This window comes from Saitoella complicata, assembly GCF_001661265.1.
Source record: "Saitoella complicata NRRL Y-17804 unplaced genomic scaffold SAICOscaffold_2, whole genome shotgun sequence".
In the NCBI taxonomy this organism is placed as follows: Eukaryota; Fungi; Ascomycota; class Saitoellomycetes; order Saitoellales; family Saitoellaceae; genus Saitoella; species Saitoella complicata.
This window is the reverse complement of record NW_017566993.1, coordinates 117,294-132,717: the sequence shown is the minus strand read 5'-3', so window position 1 is coordinate 132,717 and position 15,424 is coordinate 117,294. Positions and strand designations below refer to the sequence as shown.

The 15,424-nt window shown below is 53.7% G+C and overlaps 9 protein-coding genes across 9 annotated transcripts; 3 read left to right on the top strand and 6 right to left on the bottom strand.

Moving 5' to 3' along the window:
* Positions 1-192: 192 nt before the first annotated feature.
* Positions 193-2,152, bottom strand: SAICODRAFT_4866 (carnitine acetyl transferase; the record flags this gene model as incomplete). Its single annotated transcript, XM_019168936.1, has 2 exons — positions 193-1,884; positions 1,946-2,152. The coding sequence occupies 2 exons, from the start codon at positions 2,150-2,152 to the stop codon at positions 193-195; spliced, it is 1,899 nt and encodes a 632-aa protein (XP_019026741.1).
* Positions 2,153-2,394: 242 nt separating this feature from the next.
* On the top strand, positions 2,395-2,981 carry SAICODRAFT_87690 (RNA polymerase; the record flags this gene model as incomplete). The annotated part of the gene is made up of 3 exons (XM_019171509.1): positions 2,395-2,684; positions 2,737-2,800; positions 2,873-2,981. Exons 1-3 carry the CDS (start codon positions 2,417-2,419, stop codon positions 2,979-2,981), a joined length of 441 nt encoding a protein of 146 aa, XP_019026740.1. The 5' UTR covers positions 2,395-2,416.
* A 100-nt stretch (positions 2,982-3,081) lies between these two features.
* SAICODRAFT_16684 (uncharacterized protein) lies at positions 3,082-6,070 on the bottom strand (the record flags this gene model as incomplete). Its single annotated transcript, XM_019165689.1, has 2 exons — positions 3,082-5,871; positions 5,923-6,070. 2 exons carry the CDS (start codon positions 6,068-6,070, stop codon positions 3,215-3,217), a joined length of 2,805 nt encoding a protein of 934 aa, XP_019026739.1. The 3' UTR covers positions 3,082-3,214.
* Positions 6,071-6,147: 77 nt separating this feature from the next.
* SAICODRAFT_149242 (uncharacterized protein) lies at positions 6,148-7,165 on the top strand. Its single transcript, XM_019165536.1, has 2 exons — positions 6,148-6,339; positions 6,397-7,165. The coding sequence occupies exons 1-2, from the start codon at positions 6,285-6,287 to the stop codon at positions 7,062-7,064; spliced, it is 723 nt and encodes a 240-aa protein (XP_019026738.1). The 5' UTR covers positions 6,148-6,284; the 3' UTR covers positions 7,065-7,165.
* Positions 7,135-9,451, bottom strand: SAICODRAFT_149171 (heat shock protein 70). Its single transcript, XM_019165535.1, has 2 exons — positions 7,430-9,451; positions 7,135-7,245 (listed from the first exon to the last, which is right to left on the bottom strand). Exons 1-2 carry the CDS (start codon positions 9,403-9,405, stop codon positions 7,206-7,208), a joined length of 2,016 nt encoding a protein of 671 aa, XP_019026737.1. The 5' UTR covers positions 9,406-9,451; the 3' UTR covers positions 7,135-7,205.
* Positions 9,452-9,659: 208 nt separating this feature from the next.
* On the bottom strand, positions 9,660-10,720 carry SAICODRAFT_63643 (BAR adaptor protein Hob3; the record flags this gene model as incomplete). Its single annotated transcript, XM_019170004.1, has 5 exons — positions 10,668-10,720; positions 10,501-10,614; positions 10,379-10,440; positions 10,189-10,322; positions 9,660-10,133 (listed from the first exon to the last, which is right to left on the bottom strand). Exons 1-5 carry the CDS (start codon positions 10,673-10,675, stop codon positions 9,660-9,662), a joined length of 792 nt encoding a protein of 263 aa, XP_019026736.1. The 5' UTR covers positions 10,676-10,720.
* A 245-nt stretch (positions 10,721-10,965) lies between these two features.
* On the bottom strand, positions 10,966-12,262 carry SAICODRAFT_149140 (uncharacterized protein). Its single transcript, XM_019165534.1, has 3 exons — positions 12,243-12,262; positions 11,379-12,178; positions 10,966-11,322 (listed from the first exon to the last, which is right to left on the bottom strand). Exons 2-3 carry the CDS (start codon positions 12,046-12,048, stop codon positions 11,138-11,140), a joined length of 855 nt encoding a protein of 284 aa, XP_019026735.1. The 5' UTR covers positions 12,049-12,178; positions 12,243-12,262; the 3' UTR covers positions 10,966-11,137.
* Positions 12,263-12,437: 175 nt separating this feature from the next.
* SAICODRAFT_28729 (uncharacterized protein) lies at positions 12,438-13,352 on the bottom strand. Its single transcript, XM_019167211.1, has one exon. It carries the CDS (start codon positions 13,245-13,247, stop codon positions 12,495-12,497), a length of 753 nt encoding a protein of 250 aa, XP_019026734.1. The 5' UTR covers positions 13,248-13,352; the 3' UTR covers positions 12,438-12,494.
* Positions 13,353-15,140: 1,788 nt separating this feature from the next.
* Positions 15,141-15,371, top strand: SAICODRAFT_52433 (AMPKBI-domain-containing protein; the record flags this gene model as incomplete). The annotated part of the gene is made up of 1 exon (XM_019169142.1): positions 15,141-15,371. A coding segment is annotated over one exon (231 nt), but the record flags the coding sequence as incomplete, so codon positions are not given.
* Between the last annotated feature and the right edge of the window lie 53 nt (positions 15,372-15,424).

Genomic DNA, 15,424 nt, shown 5'->3' with positions numbered 1-15,424 from the left:
GGGGGTCTCTCTGGTGTTTTGCGTGCGGTCAGTCCCCAAGCTGGGTTCACTAATTACTCCGAATCGGGATAGTCCAGTAAACAAACTCATTTAACCCGAGCGGGGATATTAACAGGATTCTCAATAAAGCCCAAAGTCTTGGGTATATTCATACCTTATCCTCTCCTAACAAAGCAACAAACCAATCTACTCTTACACCTTCATCTTCACCTCCGCCTCCCCACTCTTCACAACCCTAGCCTTCTCCCCCTCCCTCAACTCAACCCCCAACATCTCCTTCAAATCATCCGCCGCCTCCCTCAAATGATACCACATCCTCTCATTCTGCAAATGCTTACTCACGATATTGAAGTTCAAAGAGTCGCCGTTGACCATGTACGCGATTCCGTAGCCATCGGAGACGACCTCGCCCCAGCCGTAGCCGGTAAAGTATTCGGATGAGAGTTGGGAGGTGGAGAGGAACCAGTGGCTCGAGTAGGAGTATGCCGGGTCCTGGAAGATAGCAGGCGTAGCTTCACCCTCCTTGAGAACCTTCTTCAGACCATAGAGATGGCGATCAACGCCCTGCCCCGCACTCGCCTCCACAGTCAACCTAACATGCGTAGCCGCAGCCTTCCGGAACAACTCAATCTTCCTCTCCACAGATGCATTCGAATCCTCCATCGCGCGACACCACGCAACAACATCATCCGTGACAGTCCTAATCGTCTCTGTCCTCCCCAACTTGTATGCACGAGTCGCGGCGGATTCGTACGTGGGTTTGTTGACGCCGTACATTTTGTAGTAACCGAGTTGGATGACCATTTGTGCGAAAGCGTCGGGTGAGCACTTGAATTTCTTAATGAGGTTTTTGCCGTAGCCTTGGTAGTTCAAGACGCGCAAATCGTGCTCGGACTTTAGCTTTTCGAATGTCGCTTCGGCGCTCTTGATCTTCTCGTTCACCTCTTCGTTGATAGCGAACTTCAACTCTTCCGGCTTCGGCAACCCAGTGCGGGGGGTGGGGTTGCCGTAATCAAGTTTGTTCTCAGCAATCTGTCGACAAACCCAATCATTCATCCTCCAAGTCGGCGTACCATCCATCATACTGTGCTCTCCCAAAAACCCACTCTTCCCATTCTCACAAACCACGAAATGGAGCGGTTTGTCGTACCACCTATTCGCGCCATCACCATGCCAGTACTGACGTGCCTGTTCTTCGAGCGTGACGGGGGTTTGGTCATCAAGCGACACAACGAACGACGCAGCCTCGATTTGTTTGATAAGGGAGGCGTTGTCGGGGGATGCGGAGAGGAGTGCGGAGCGGGATTTGACCCAGTTGTCGCGGTAGTCGGAGGTCAACGCGCCGATTGCGGGTGCACGCTCGGTTCCGGCCATTTGGTAGATCAGCTTGAATTGCGCTTCCAACTCGGCGGCAGAGAGTTGCTTCCCATCGACCTCGTGCAGGACTTTGAAGAACTTGTTCTTACGCACGACGACGATATGCTTGTGCTCCTTGAAGTCATACTTCTCCGAATAATCCTCGCCCTCGGCGGGGATACGACAAGCATTGAACGCCCACTTGTAGCTACTCATCGCAATCGGACTCCCCTTCATATATTCCGGCTCCAACGTCTTCTCATCAACCTGCTTCTTAAACTCGAGCACACCCGTCGTGAGCGCCGCAGCACGCTTGGCAGGGTCACGACGCAAACGGTCATCTTTGTGCGCGTAAAAGTAGGAAACGAAGAAGACGACTGGGTCGCGGTATGCCATGTACGCACCCGAATCCCACCATTCTGCGAGCCAGTTTTGGCAGGTGGGGTCTTGTGCGCGTTGGACCAAGCGTTTTTGGAGTTTCTCGCCTTCGCCGCCGGGTTTGACGAATTCGCGGATAGCGGCCTCGGACTGTGCCCCACATCCTGGTTAGCAATCGCGATTGAATGAAATGGGAGACCGGGAGAGGCACCTTCTTGAACTCCTCCTCACTCAAAATGGGATGCAAACTCTTCAAATACTTCGCGGCAGTCTCCGCCAACTTCGGAACGGGCAATGTCGGCAAACTCTCCTCAAACCTCAACATCGCACCCTTCGAATTGTCTTCCTTGATACCCGGTGCCCACTTGGCCGAGGCGGCAGCGGCAGTGTTGTGTCGTACGAGGGTGGGGGCTGACATGTGTTGCAACTTCAATTGGCTGAACGGGAGGCGGTGTCGTGTCGTGCTGAGGGATCTGAGCATTCCTTGTATTGACGAGGGGAACGGGGGCTGTATGCTGCCTTCTGCTCGACGCGGCGATTCTCCTTCTTAAGCGGGTTCTCCTCCCTCGGCGCATCGGCGGTGGAGCGATGTCATGCGGGGAGTCGCCCTGGCATCCACGCTCGGATTTGCGGAGAGGAGATTTCGGTGATTTGCTGGCAGCGACGAGCAACCAAGAATAGAATGTCCGCCAGCGCAATCGTCCTCGAGAAAGACTTCCTGATCTCCGCTACAGACAACGCAAACTTTGACCGCGTCACTCGAATCTCTGCCTCGACGCCCGACGGGGACATCGACATCCAGCTCGACATCAACTCGGAGATTTACCCTCTTGAGGAGGGAAGGAAGATCAGACTCGTCCTCGCAAAGACCTTGGCTTTGGATGGTTCAAGAGACGTTAATGCCGAGGGTCGGGGGTGGAGGGAGACTTCTGAGGTAACGCTTGCCGAAGGTATGCATATTGGACCAAAACCGTCAACTCTTATGCTCATTTGGTTTTTCAGAATACGAATATGTCTGCTACGGAAAAGTCTACCGCCACGACGAGCACGGAGACACTGATTTGATGTAAGTTGCACCTTGCGCCCCGTGCAACCTGCAACACGGCTACTCGACACGATGCTGACACAGTCTCCACAGCTCGGTGTACATCTCCTTCGGTGGACTGCTACTCATGGTCAAGGGAAACTACAAAGACTTGCAGGGTCTCAATCAGGACAACGTATATTTATTGATCAAGAAGCAGTAGGGCGAATCACACGGCGGGGCGAAGGAGGCAGCATGGATCATGCATCCCTGACGGAAGTAACGAAGACCACATTCACAAAAGTACGCGTGCATGGAAGCGATGGTGCTCGCGCTTCGTACAGCCTAAGAGCGGGCTGCAATAATCTAAAAACATTCGAAAATATAGACGTTTCTCATCGCAATAGCTTTGCAATTGTCCTGAAGAGTGATCTGTGGATAACCTGATGTTCGGATCTATGGCAGAGGTAACTCGACACCATCCCTATAATACCCCCCAAAATCCATCCTCGCCTGTAACTCCTGTAACCCCTCACTCCCCTTCTCCTCCAACCTCCTCAACACCCTCAAAAACATCCCCATATACCTCCCAAACCTCTCAACCAACCCCTTCACCTCCTCCTTCCCTTCCCGTTCATTCTCCCCCCGTTCTCGTACAAGTTTGTTGTACTCCAGAATAACCCCAAACATCCCTTCCACCAACTTGAGAATCGGCGCTTGTCGTTTTCCTTGGAGGGATAGAGACAGCATCTTATCCAACATCGCATCATGCGCGGCCATTAACCCCGCGAGACTGAGGCCCTCCACATTCCCTTTCTTCACCTTTCTCTCGATACCACTCAGTTCATCCATAAAGGCTTTCCACGTCGCACCGACCGCGACATCAAACACGAACCCAACAATCCCAGCCACGAAATGCGCTACCTCAACCCGAAACCTGACCTCCTCTCCTCCAATCCCAATCTTCGTCGCCATCGTGGCTCGGGGAAAGTTTCGTACAGTGCGATCCAGACGAACTAAGACGAGTAGGAATCTCCACATGGACGCATACCTCTCTACCACCTCTCCCCTAAACACCGTCGTGTTTAGGGGATACTCTCCCCGCCAATGCACGCGCAGCCAATCCAGCGCATGCAAAGAATCCGGATCACTCCACTTCGCGACGACCATATCCCCATTCTCGTCGTTGTCCGTGGGCTCAGGCTCCACAACCCCGAACGAAATCCGATTATTCTCCTTGCCCCCCAACCAAACCCCATCCAACGCCCCCACCAACCGTCCCCCACTCGGCGGCCACCTCCCCTTACCACCATTTCCGAGCCCGAGCCCATTGGCGCCAAATACACCCTCCCTCAACGTACCCACAAACCGTCCATCCCCAAATAACCCGAACCTCCACCATAACTCGAGTTCGTGTCGGAGGTTGAGGTCGTGCAGGAAGAGATCTAGGGTTGCGGTTTGGATGAGGCGGGATTGCATGGCGAGGACGCGTTGGAAGGCGTGGTGTGCGATTGTGTCGAGGGAGGGGGGGTTGGAGACGGTGATATTGAGACTCGTGGCGGCATCGGTGGGTTGGGGGGTGGTGGTGGTGGTGGTGGTGGGAGGTGCGGACATCATCTCGCGTAGATCGCCAATGATGGTTTGGAGTTGCTCTTTATCCATTTGCCACATATCCATATCCATCTCATCCCTCCCCACCTCCTTATCCTCAACTTCAACCTCCATTTCCACATTACCATCCGAACTCGGAGTAACAGTGTTCTTATTCCGATATGCCTCCAACACATCCCTCATCTCCCTCTCATACCTCCTCACCCCCTCCCCCAACCTCTCCAAATCCTCCCACATAAACTTCCACTCCAACTTCAACTTTGTCATACCCTCCATCGCACCTCCTTCTCCATATTGACACAAAGGATGATCGGGTTTGCAGGTTTTGATAAGTTCGAGTGACTCCCCGGATCCGAGTGTGCGGAGAGCGTCGGTGTGGGAGAGGAAGGGGGGAATATGGGATTGTTTGAGGGTGTATCCGTCGCCTTCGGCGTTGGCGGAAGTGGGTGTTTTCTGGATGAAGAATTCTTTCATGTCAGATAGGGCACCACGCGAACGCTCCCGTCCCATATGCATCCACTTCTCCAACCTCTCCAGGTACGGCACACTCGTCCGCTGTAACACTCCATATAACACTGGTCGCAGTACAGAGCCTTCCAACCACTCATTCGCCTGCGCCATCTCGAACACTTTCTTCAGTAGTTCAATGCCGATGCGGATTTCGTGTTTTTCGTTGACGAACGCAATTTCGGCGAGCATTTCCAGGATGGCGTGCACAGGCTTGAAGATCGCCTCCAGCATTAACAACCCCCTGTTTGTCGGGATATCGCGTATCTCGGAGGTGAGTCGACGTCGGAAGTCGTCGAGGAGGACAGTAACGCATTCACCGAACGCAACGGCCGTAGCACCGAACTCCTCCGGGTTGCCCTTTATCTCGACACATGCTCCCTCTAACATCCGGAAATTGGCACCGCATGCTTTCGGCATTTCTGTGATTCCGGCCACGCTCTCAACAGTACATCCAGTCACTCTGACTCTCTCCTCGCAATCTTCCCAATACCTCGTGTCGGCGTTCCATTTCCATAACACGCTTTCTCTTCCCAACCCCAGCTCAGCGAGAGATCGGAAGAATTGGGTAGACTCGATGGGTGTGCCGGCTGCGTGCGGGTCGTAAATGTTGTTTAGTGCGCGATGTAGGACAGCGTCGAAAACCTCCGCCGGATTCTCAGTGAGAAATGGCGATTGGACTTCGGCGGATGGTTTTGATGCGAGGTAGGAGTCCCAAGTTACCAAGCGTCCTCGTGCGGGTTGTTCTGGGATTTGTGAGGCGAGGTTCCAGATATCTAGCTGCTGCGACTCATTGGGCTTTGCTTCGTCGCTCTCGGGGACGGAATATGTCGTCGCTCTGCTATTGTCCGAGTCTTGTCCATCGTCTAGCCAATTGAAGTCGTCTACGGCGACGTGCGGTAGCTCGAGTGCCGGTAGCTCTTCTTGTTGACGCTCTTTCTTCAGCGGTTCCTTAGGGTCGAGTGAGAGTGCAGCGAACGCGTCAAGGAATGGTGCTGTGTACAACTTAGCATATATCCATCACATTGATCACCGAAGACCCTCACCTTCCTCCGCCTCCACTGTATGCGACGCGCCAACATGCCCTGCCTCAAACACAGCCCCAGCATCCTCAAACCCCAACGGACCCTTCCTTAAATCGCCCAAGCCAAAGAAGTCCAGTTCCTCAGCACCAGAATCTCCGTAATCGTTCATGCTGTCATGCCGTATTTCCCAGCGTAATTGATTGTATGCCGGTCTTCAAGGTCGTACATGGACAGTCGCGGTCGCGTTCAGGCACGCCCTCGCGTACTCCAACCATCCCATAAAACACCGGGAACTCCAAGATGTCGACTCAGGAGGCAATGGAGTCGAAGGACGAGGTCATGATGGATGCGCAGCTCGCCCCGGTCGCAGAGGACGCAGACGAATGGACCGCAGACGAGGAGATCGAGCTCCTGCGGCAGGTATGCCGGTACAGACCGGTAGGTAAGAGATTCATCGACATCTTCATACAGACGGCGAATTTGACACTCTGACAGGCATACACAAACATTTCCGCATGGTTTCCATCGCAAAGAACCTCAACGGTACCTCCGCAGACCCAAAATACCCAATAAAGCGGATATGGGCGAAACTCGCAACACTCTACGACCTCCAAAAGTTAGACGAGTTGGATGCTGCGAATCCCGATACACCAGACGCTTCAGTCCCAACGACGCCTGCGACCAACGCACCTGATGTTATCCCAGATACGCCATACACAGAGTTCACCCTTCCAGTAGTGCAATACGGTGACCTCATGTTACGACATGCCAAGGGTCAAGACGATGACGGTATGTCACTCGCGACTTCGCCAGCACAACTATCAAACTACACGTTCACCAGCAAAGGACGGAAACGAGGTGGATCTGTTGGTACTGGGACAGTCGCGAGCGAGGATGAGGAGGAAGAGACAGAAGGCGAGGAAGAAGAGGAGGAGGAGGAGGAGGGGAGCGCAACGACAAGTCCAGCAAGGAAACGTGGAAGAGGTCGAGGCGGTGCACGAGGTGGACGCGGACGGAGAAAGACGTTGGGAACAGAAGATGACGCACCAGAAGACACCCCAACAAAGCCAACACGAGGAAGAGGCCGTGGACGGGGCGGCAGAGGACGGACAGCAGCAGCAGCAGCAGGCACAAGATCATCAACGCGAAGCACAAAGAAATAAGGAAGGCGCCGGAAGGATGACACATATGCATATCGATATCACGGATAACAAACGATATTATACCACTCTTCTAGCGTAGCTCATAACACGGCCTATCTCTCTAACCCATGCAAAACGACGTTTACAACGAACCCGGTATCCTTAAATCCGAAAATCCTTTTCTTTACATCTCAACTTCTCCCTTTTCCACGCTCACAAACGCTTAGTCAACGTTCATGTCGTCCGCAGGAGGGGGCGGCGGAGGAGGAGCACGTCCACCGGTACCGACCTCACCTGACTGAGCAGTCTGCGTAGGCTTCTTGTTACCAGCAGCCCTGCGAGCCAACTCCTCCCTCGCCTTCCTCTCCTTCTCCATCTCCTTCTCCTTCTTCTCGTTCTGAGCATCCAAATATCTCTGACGGATCAATCCACCAACCCTCATCAAGTCCTCCATCTTGGCGACGTACTTGGCCTTGGTGCTCTCGTATCCCTCATCGTACAACCAGTCCTCGGTCTTCATCAACAACTCCCTAAGGTTCTCCTTCTCCTCGTCAGAGGCGAAGGCAGCGTACTCCTCCTCGAGCTTACCACGGATGTCGTAGATGTACTCCTCAAGAGCGTTCTTGCGGTCCTCGGTGTCAGCAACGAGCTTGTCCTCAGTAGTCATAGCCAACTCCTGCTCCTTGTAGGCGAGCATGTGAGAATCGTCGGCGGCCTGCACAGACGAAACGACCTGAAGGTCACCAGTCTTGATGAGCTTCTTGACGATGCGGGTCTTGGGGGCGGACTCGTCAATCTCCATGGGCTCCTCACCCTCCTTGGTCTCGGGCTGGGGAATGGGCTCCTCGACCTCCTTCTCCTCAACAACGTAGGCCTGCTCGATGTTCAGGATACCGTGGAGGTTAAGGCGGGCCTTAACCTTGACCATGGAGAAGTCGTCCTGGGCGTTGGGGGTGACGCCCTTGATGGAGTACTTGCCGATCCAGGGGTTGATCTGGCCGGGAAGGAGCTCAGGCTGAGCATAGGAAGCCTCGATGTCGAAGTCGGCCTTGCGGTAGAAAGTGAGGATCTTGGTAGAGGGAACGGCGTTGTTCTGGCCGAAAACCTCGAGCTCGGTCTCCTCATCGGGGATGTCGGCAGCGGTCTCCCAGGTGAACTTGATGGGGTAGGCGGTGACGTCGTGGACCTGGAAGTCACGAACACGGGTAGTGGGGGAAAGGATAGCGCAAGCGAAAGCAGCACCACGGGCGACACCCTCGTCAGCGTTGAGAGTGAAAGAGAGGGGCTTGCCGAAGTAGGACTGGATAGCCTCCTTCAAGGCAGGGACACGGGTGCATCCACCGATAACCTCAACGGAGTCAATGTCCTCCTTGGTAAGACCAGCGATGGACAAAGCCTTCTCAATAGGGGCAGTAGAGCGCGCAAGAAGAGGCTTCATCAACGCCTCCAACTCCTCACGCTTAAGCTGACTAGAAACATCGACATCGTTCATGATAGACTCAACGTTCAAAGGAGCAACAGAGTTAGCAGACAAAACCTTCTTCAACTTCTCAACAGCAGAGGTCAAACGGACCAAAGCCTTAGGGTTAGACTTTACATCAACCTGACCCTTGTACTTGGACTTGAACTCCTCAGCGAAGTGGTCGACGAGGACCTTGTCGAAGTCGCGACCACCGAAGTGACGGTCGTAGGCGGTAGCCTTGACGACGAGCTGACCCTTCTTGAACTCGCAGATGGAGACGGAGTAGTCGGAGTGACCAACGTCGACGATGGCGACACGGCGGGGCTCGTCCTCAGGGAGGTCAGTCTTGATGATACCGTATCCGAGAGCGGCGGCGGTAGTGTCGTTGATGATACGGAGGGTGTTCAATCCAGCAATCTCAGCAGCATCGAGGACACCACGGCGCTGAATGTCGGTGTACCAAGCAGGAACGGTGATGACGACGTCAGAAACGGCAGTCTTCAACTCAGCAGAAGCAGTCTGCTTGATCTTGGAAAGGTAACCAGCCAAAAGCTGGGAAGCGGTAAAAGTCTTCTCCTCACCGAGGTACTGGACCTTAACACCGACCTGACCATCGACCTCAACGAGGGGAGCACCAACGTACTGCTGCTCAACCTCCAACACATCAGGGTCGTTGTAGTTACGTCCGACCAATCGTTTCAGAGAGCCAACAGTGTTCTTGTAGTTGGAGATCTCATTCGTCTTCGCAGATTCGCCGATGTATCGCTGTTTAGGACCGAAGGCGATAAGGGTGGGAGTGGCACGGTTGGAGACCTCGTTGACGAGGATGTCGATACCACCGCGACGAGCGACGGCGACGACGGTGCTCAAGTTACCCAAATCAATTCCGACGACAGACATATTTGTTCGTGTTGTACGAAATGGTTTTGCTTTTGGCCGTCAACGCTTGCGGGACTCAAACTTCTTCAATCGCGCTGGCCTCGATGCACGTGCCCTGACGCAGAAGACCGGCACCGAAATTTCGAGCCGATTCGAGATTATGTCACTGGAGTCGCCTTCAATTACTGTGAATTACGTCTCAATTCGGTATCGATATTGATATTCTTTAGAAGCCACCCTCTAATCCCTCCAAGAACCGTCATCTTCTCGCAAGCTCATGCCGCACCCAATCCGCAAATACTCAATTCCCTCATCTGCTGCAACACAGTCTCGACCTTCTGATCCAAGACTCCATGCGCATACTCATCCCTCACACTCGGATCCAAATACTGCTGAACCTGCGCCAACCTCTCATACCCCTCCTGACAAAACCTCAACTGAATCTTGACCAAAGCCTCAAACGACGGATCCAGATACGGCACTCGCAAGTCGATTAGTTGTGGTAGTTCGTTCGTGAGCTGTTCGTTGAGTGTTTCGTAGATTTCCTTTGCTTGCATTGCTTCTTGTTCGGCGCGGGGGAGCTTGACGACGTCGTCTGAGGGTTTGTCGGTCAACTTGCGAACCTTTGCTCGTAAGGCGTCGTAATCCAGAAGTTTGTGATTGCGTTTCTTAATCGCTTCGTTGATGTCGGGGAAGTACGCACAGAAGCGGGAGATCGGTTCAAGAACCGTAGTTCTGTATGGTCCATCCTGTACGCAGTGGTTAGCGGTGATCTTTGCGTTTTCTACCACAATTACCGCATACCAGCTCCTTCACCGTCTCCGAATCCAGCTCTTCAACTGCTTGTCGGTAATACCGCGAGGTGTCATCCGTCGTCGCAGCCTCTCCATAAAACGCATCAACAGTCTCCGCAATTCGCGTCTGCGACGCAGTCATTGCTGTTATAGAAAGTCAGCACATAGCAAACACCATGATCCGTCTCTTTATAACATACATCGCAGAGAATCAAGATATCCCTTCGCTTCCTTCTGCAACTTATTCGCTGCGGTTTCCATCCTGCACATCCAAGATCAGTCAAACTTGCACCAACAAGCAAACAGATCATTAAAAGCGCACGTTCTGAACCGCCTCTCCTCCATCTCGTAATCACGATCAATCGTCTTCTCCACCTGTCCCGTCTTCATCATCACCTGCGTTCCGGCGCGGTTGACCGCTTTCTTGAATCCGTGCCTGTAACATGTTAGCCATACTGCTTGTGTCAATCGGCGGGCGGTTCATATCACCAGCTCATTGTGCTCTGTTATGCTGTTCGTCTCTGGGAGTGTATGCTGTTCGTCTCTGGGAGTGTATGCTGTTCTCGTCGTTGTCGATGACCCGCTGGCGTCAAGCTGCAGGCCAAGCCACGCTTCGGCACCGGGAAAGCGCAAAGCCAGGCAGGGCACACCGAGGTGAATATGGGGGAGGACTGCGAAAGAGGGGGGAAGTGAAGGGATGGGTTGCGGCGATTGTTATAATATTGCACACCTCTTTTTCTGGAAGGCTCATGTTGAGATATAGGGATACTCTGGAGTGAGCATATGGCGTGGGAAAATGAGACAGACAATGTTTGATCTGTAAGTTGTATAATGCATCATAATAAATACCAACTATCGTAATAATACACACGCTTATACGCACATGCTCCTTCCTATCGTCAACATGATCGACAGGAAAGGTCCCTTATATAAAGTGTTCACATCCAGAATGTCATCTTTCACGGAATAGCAACAACACTTGCATTGGAGCTCGTGGTGCTGTTAACCGAGGTTCCGTTCCCGACAACGTTCGTCGCATTCGCATACTCGCAAACACCCTGTCCACTCTCACCCCAGTTGATACAGGTCGCACCACCGAAAGAAGTAGAGAGGGCGTCGTTGCAGTTGACCGGGTAAGCAGTTCCTATATCACCACGCCATCAGCACTTGCTTCTCACAACGACAGAGAGGGTGGCATACCGTTGAAGCACATAAGAACAACATAACTCTCAAGCTCCGAGCAGACCGTCTTAGTACACGGATCATACGCCCCATCATCAGGATCATTCCACCCCGGAAGCGCATCTTCCGTAATATCATCCTCATCCTCATCCGTATCCGCAACCTTACTCAACCCCATCGCCTGCACCCCCTTCGAACTCTTCAAAATCGGTCCAGTACTCTTACCCGCAGAGTAGTTAGAAGCTCCAACCTGACAAGCACCCACAGCAATATCATTCCCCGACGTCAAAACACATGCCGCGGCACCGAGTCCCCCGAGGACGTCGTTGCAGTTTAGGAGGACTTGGGTGTGGTTTGCGCAGATGGAGATTACGTCTGATGCTGCGCATTGGTTGCCGCCGTTTGTTGGGCAGTAGGCGCCGGAGGTGAGGTTTGAGTTGATTGTGGCGGAAGAAGACGACGCGGAGTTGGATGAGGAGGTAGAGGCGGAGGAGGACGAGGAAGTGGTGGTGGATGGGAGGTCAGCGATGGGGCCGACAGGACCAGTGTTGACAGGTGCTCTGGCGGTAAGCACGACGTTCGAACTCGTCACAGAGGAGCTCGAAGATGTAGCATTCACATATGAATGCAATGGAGAAGCGAGAGCCAAGGAGGCAAGAGTCGAAAGTTGAAGAAGTGTAGCCAACATCGTCAAGGTGTTGCGATTGCAAAAAGGACGGGGTGTATGCTACAGTGGGAGCACCCGGAGGTATTTATCATATTCACAGGAGCAGATGTCAAAGAACGCGATAACGTCCGAGCATGCACAATGAAGCGAGCTGAAAGGACCTTGGCATCCCGTGTCTCCTTTAACGAGATTACACAACGGGGATCATCGGCTACCTGACCCAACTGCGTCTGTTTGTTGTCGAGTTCGATTTTCACCGTTTGACTCAGGATGGTCCGAGGTAGACCAGGGAGAAAGCACGGACGTCACCGCTAATTACTGTAGGGTCCGCTCCAGGCATGCATCCGAGATGAGCTGAGGTCGCCAAAAATAGTAACAGCGCGGAAGCTTATAAGCATTGCATTTCATTTCGAGGCCCATGCACTTTCAGTTTTCATATTCATGAACTCAGATCCAGCTGGCGATAGCTATCCATGATGAAGTGTCCTAATCCCCATCCTCTGTCTCCCACGGTCGGAAACCCCCTCAACACTCCGCCAATAACTCTGGTCCTTGTTCGAATTTTGTGTGCGTTCCTCGCTTTCATAGCCCCCACTCTCACCATCAACCTCATCCTCATCTTCGTCCTCCCACTTTCTCCACCGTCCACTCCCTCTCCTTGTCCTCATCCCCGACCCCGTAGCCCCTCGGTTGACCTCGATAGCCGGACTGACGGGCGAGCTCCAAACGTCTTCTTCATCCTCCTCCTCCTCCTCCTCCTCCTCATGAATAGTCTGCACAGGACTCGTCGCACCCTGTCCACCTCCACCCGCAACTCCGCTCCAGCTAGCACTACTCCTCGGAAACGGTCTCGGGGGTGTAACATACCCAGCCGGAAAATCCGTCGGCGTACTCGGCCTTCCGCTCTCCTCCTCCCAGCTCCATCCCCACGTCGCCAACACATTCTTGGCGACGATGGAGACTGTGCGGAGGATGTGGTTGAGGGCTGTGTAAAGGAGTGCATCGCCCACCGCGGCAAAGGCACCGATGATGAGTCCGATTATGGCGGCGCAGCCCAGGAAAATGTAGACGGGATACAACATTCCCACGAACCCACCGAGAAGCCGAACTGGAGCCATGAGTGCGGCCCAGACGAGTTGTACCATGACCGTGACGGGGCGGAAGACAACATGGAGCACGCTGATCAGGACGCCGAATGGCCAGATGATCCACTTCCCCATAGTCTTAAGTTTAGGGAGTGAGAAGAGAGCAAGGGAGGGTGCGCGGGCATCAGGCTGTTCCGTTTTTGCAATGGGGAGGGCGGGATGATTGCTTTGCGGAAGGGGCTCTGCGAAGACTGGTTGCATCACAGGTGCAACTGGTGCTGGTACCGCTGCTGGTACTGAGTGTGCGACACCGACTCCACCCGCCGGACCCGCACCACCCACCGCTGCAGCATGAGGGACAGGCGGAACAGCTACAGGCTGTGGTACAGTATGCGGCTCCAAGACCGCACCGACCTTCTCCACAACGCTCCCTGGCACGACCGGTGCAACTCGATCGGACTTCAACATACCCGCCTGGACGTTATGTGCGGCATTCGCGACTTGAATTGCCGCGGCGGTGGGAACTGGTGCGAGAGGTTCGGAGACGTGTGCAAGAAGACCCATGAGGATTGCGAGGAGGGCGAGGGCTATGCCGACGCCGGCGGTATTGCGGAGGTTGCCGCGGGTCGGAGTATGGAGGTCTATTCGGGTTGGGCGAGCCATTGCTGTCGATGAAGGAGCATAGGTGATTGATAAGATGACCTGACTTCACCCTGATTGATCTTCGAGGGAGAGGGTTGGTCTGAGCGTCGAGGGAGAATCCTGGGTGTAGCATCCGAGAGTCGGCCGGGGTATGGCATTACATCATATGTCAAGTAAAATACAAACATGGCGAACCCCTTATCCTGAAAGAGTGTTAGACATAAGAGAAACTCGCCTCGAGACTCTTCAGTGTCGGTCTGGGTATGACCCCACACTTGAGGTTCCCCCGCGGGTCCAGGACTTCGTACAATCCTCAACAACATCAAGACAAGGACGAACGAACCTATCAAACAGCATACACCCCTCCTCAACTACTACACACAAAGCGCGGATCTCACACTCTTTTAAAACATTATGGGTAACTCAACCTCCGCCGAACAGCACGCTCGCGCAGGCAAGCCCCGGGACTCCCGTGCCCAGTCCCAAGAATCGTCATCCTCATACTCATCAAATGAGAAACCGTCAGCAGTAGCCGTCCTACAATCACTCAATACTCGTCTTCGCTCTGGCACCGATGCGTCAGCGCGGTCTTCCCCGTCCCACTCCCCCACTGTAGGACACGGGAAGGTATCCTTCGAGGATGCATTCAGCAAGAGAATGGATCTAGGCGGAAACGCGGGCGGTTTCGGCGGCGGATACCCGAGTGACTGGATGAACATGATGAGGGGTAGTGCGCTTGCCGGAAGTGCCGTAACTGAGGACGTCCACGGCATGATCCTCCCTCCCGACTCCCGTCGCGCAAGCTATGTCTCCAGCACCGTCGATGATGACGACGACACCTCCATCGACGCAAACCTCCAGGAAGACGGCAACACCGTCCCAACCTTCATCAAATGGTCCGGTAGCCACGCACACAAAGTCAGCGTAATCGGAACCTTCAACAACTGGCGCATCAATATCCCGCTCACGAAGTCCGTCCATGATTTCTCAGCGGTGATTCATTTACCGCCTGGTGCGCATCGTCTCAAGTTCTTGGTGGATGATGAGTGGAAGTTGTCGAATGAGTTACAAACAGCTACTGACTCCTCCGGGAATCTACTCAACTACATCGAAGTTACGCAGAAGGACTTGAACGCCGTAAGGAATGCGGGAAAACAGCCATCGAATCAACTCCACAAACCCAGACGGCCACGGAAGGAGAAATACACATCCGACATCCCCGCCTTCTTCCAAGAAGCCTTCGACGTATCTCAACGCGCCGCCGCCGAAGCCGACGCCTCCCCTGAACCGAGCTCCCCACCCCCAACAACCACTCACACTGAATCTATCTCCCACGGTTCCCCATCCTCCTCCCATTCTTCGATCACCTCCGAACAAGACGCCGATCCAACTCCGCCCTCGCTCCCACCTCATCTCGAAAAGGTCATTCTCAACACGAATTCTTACTTGAAGGAGGACGCGAGTGTTTTGCCGAACCCGAATCATGTCGTGTTAAATCATCTGGCGGCCAGTTCGATCAAGAACAATGTCCTTGCTACAAGTGCGACGGTTAGGTATCATCGAAAGTATGTTACCACGATTTTGTACAAGCCGGTTGAGTTGCCGGCTATGGATTGAAACTGAACGGGCAATTGGAATGATGAAGAGATGAGAGTGGTGTACGATAGGCC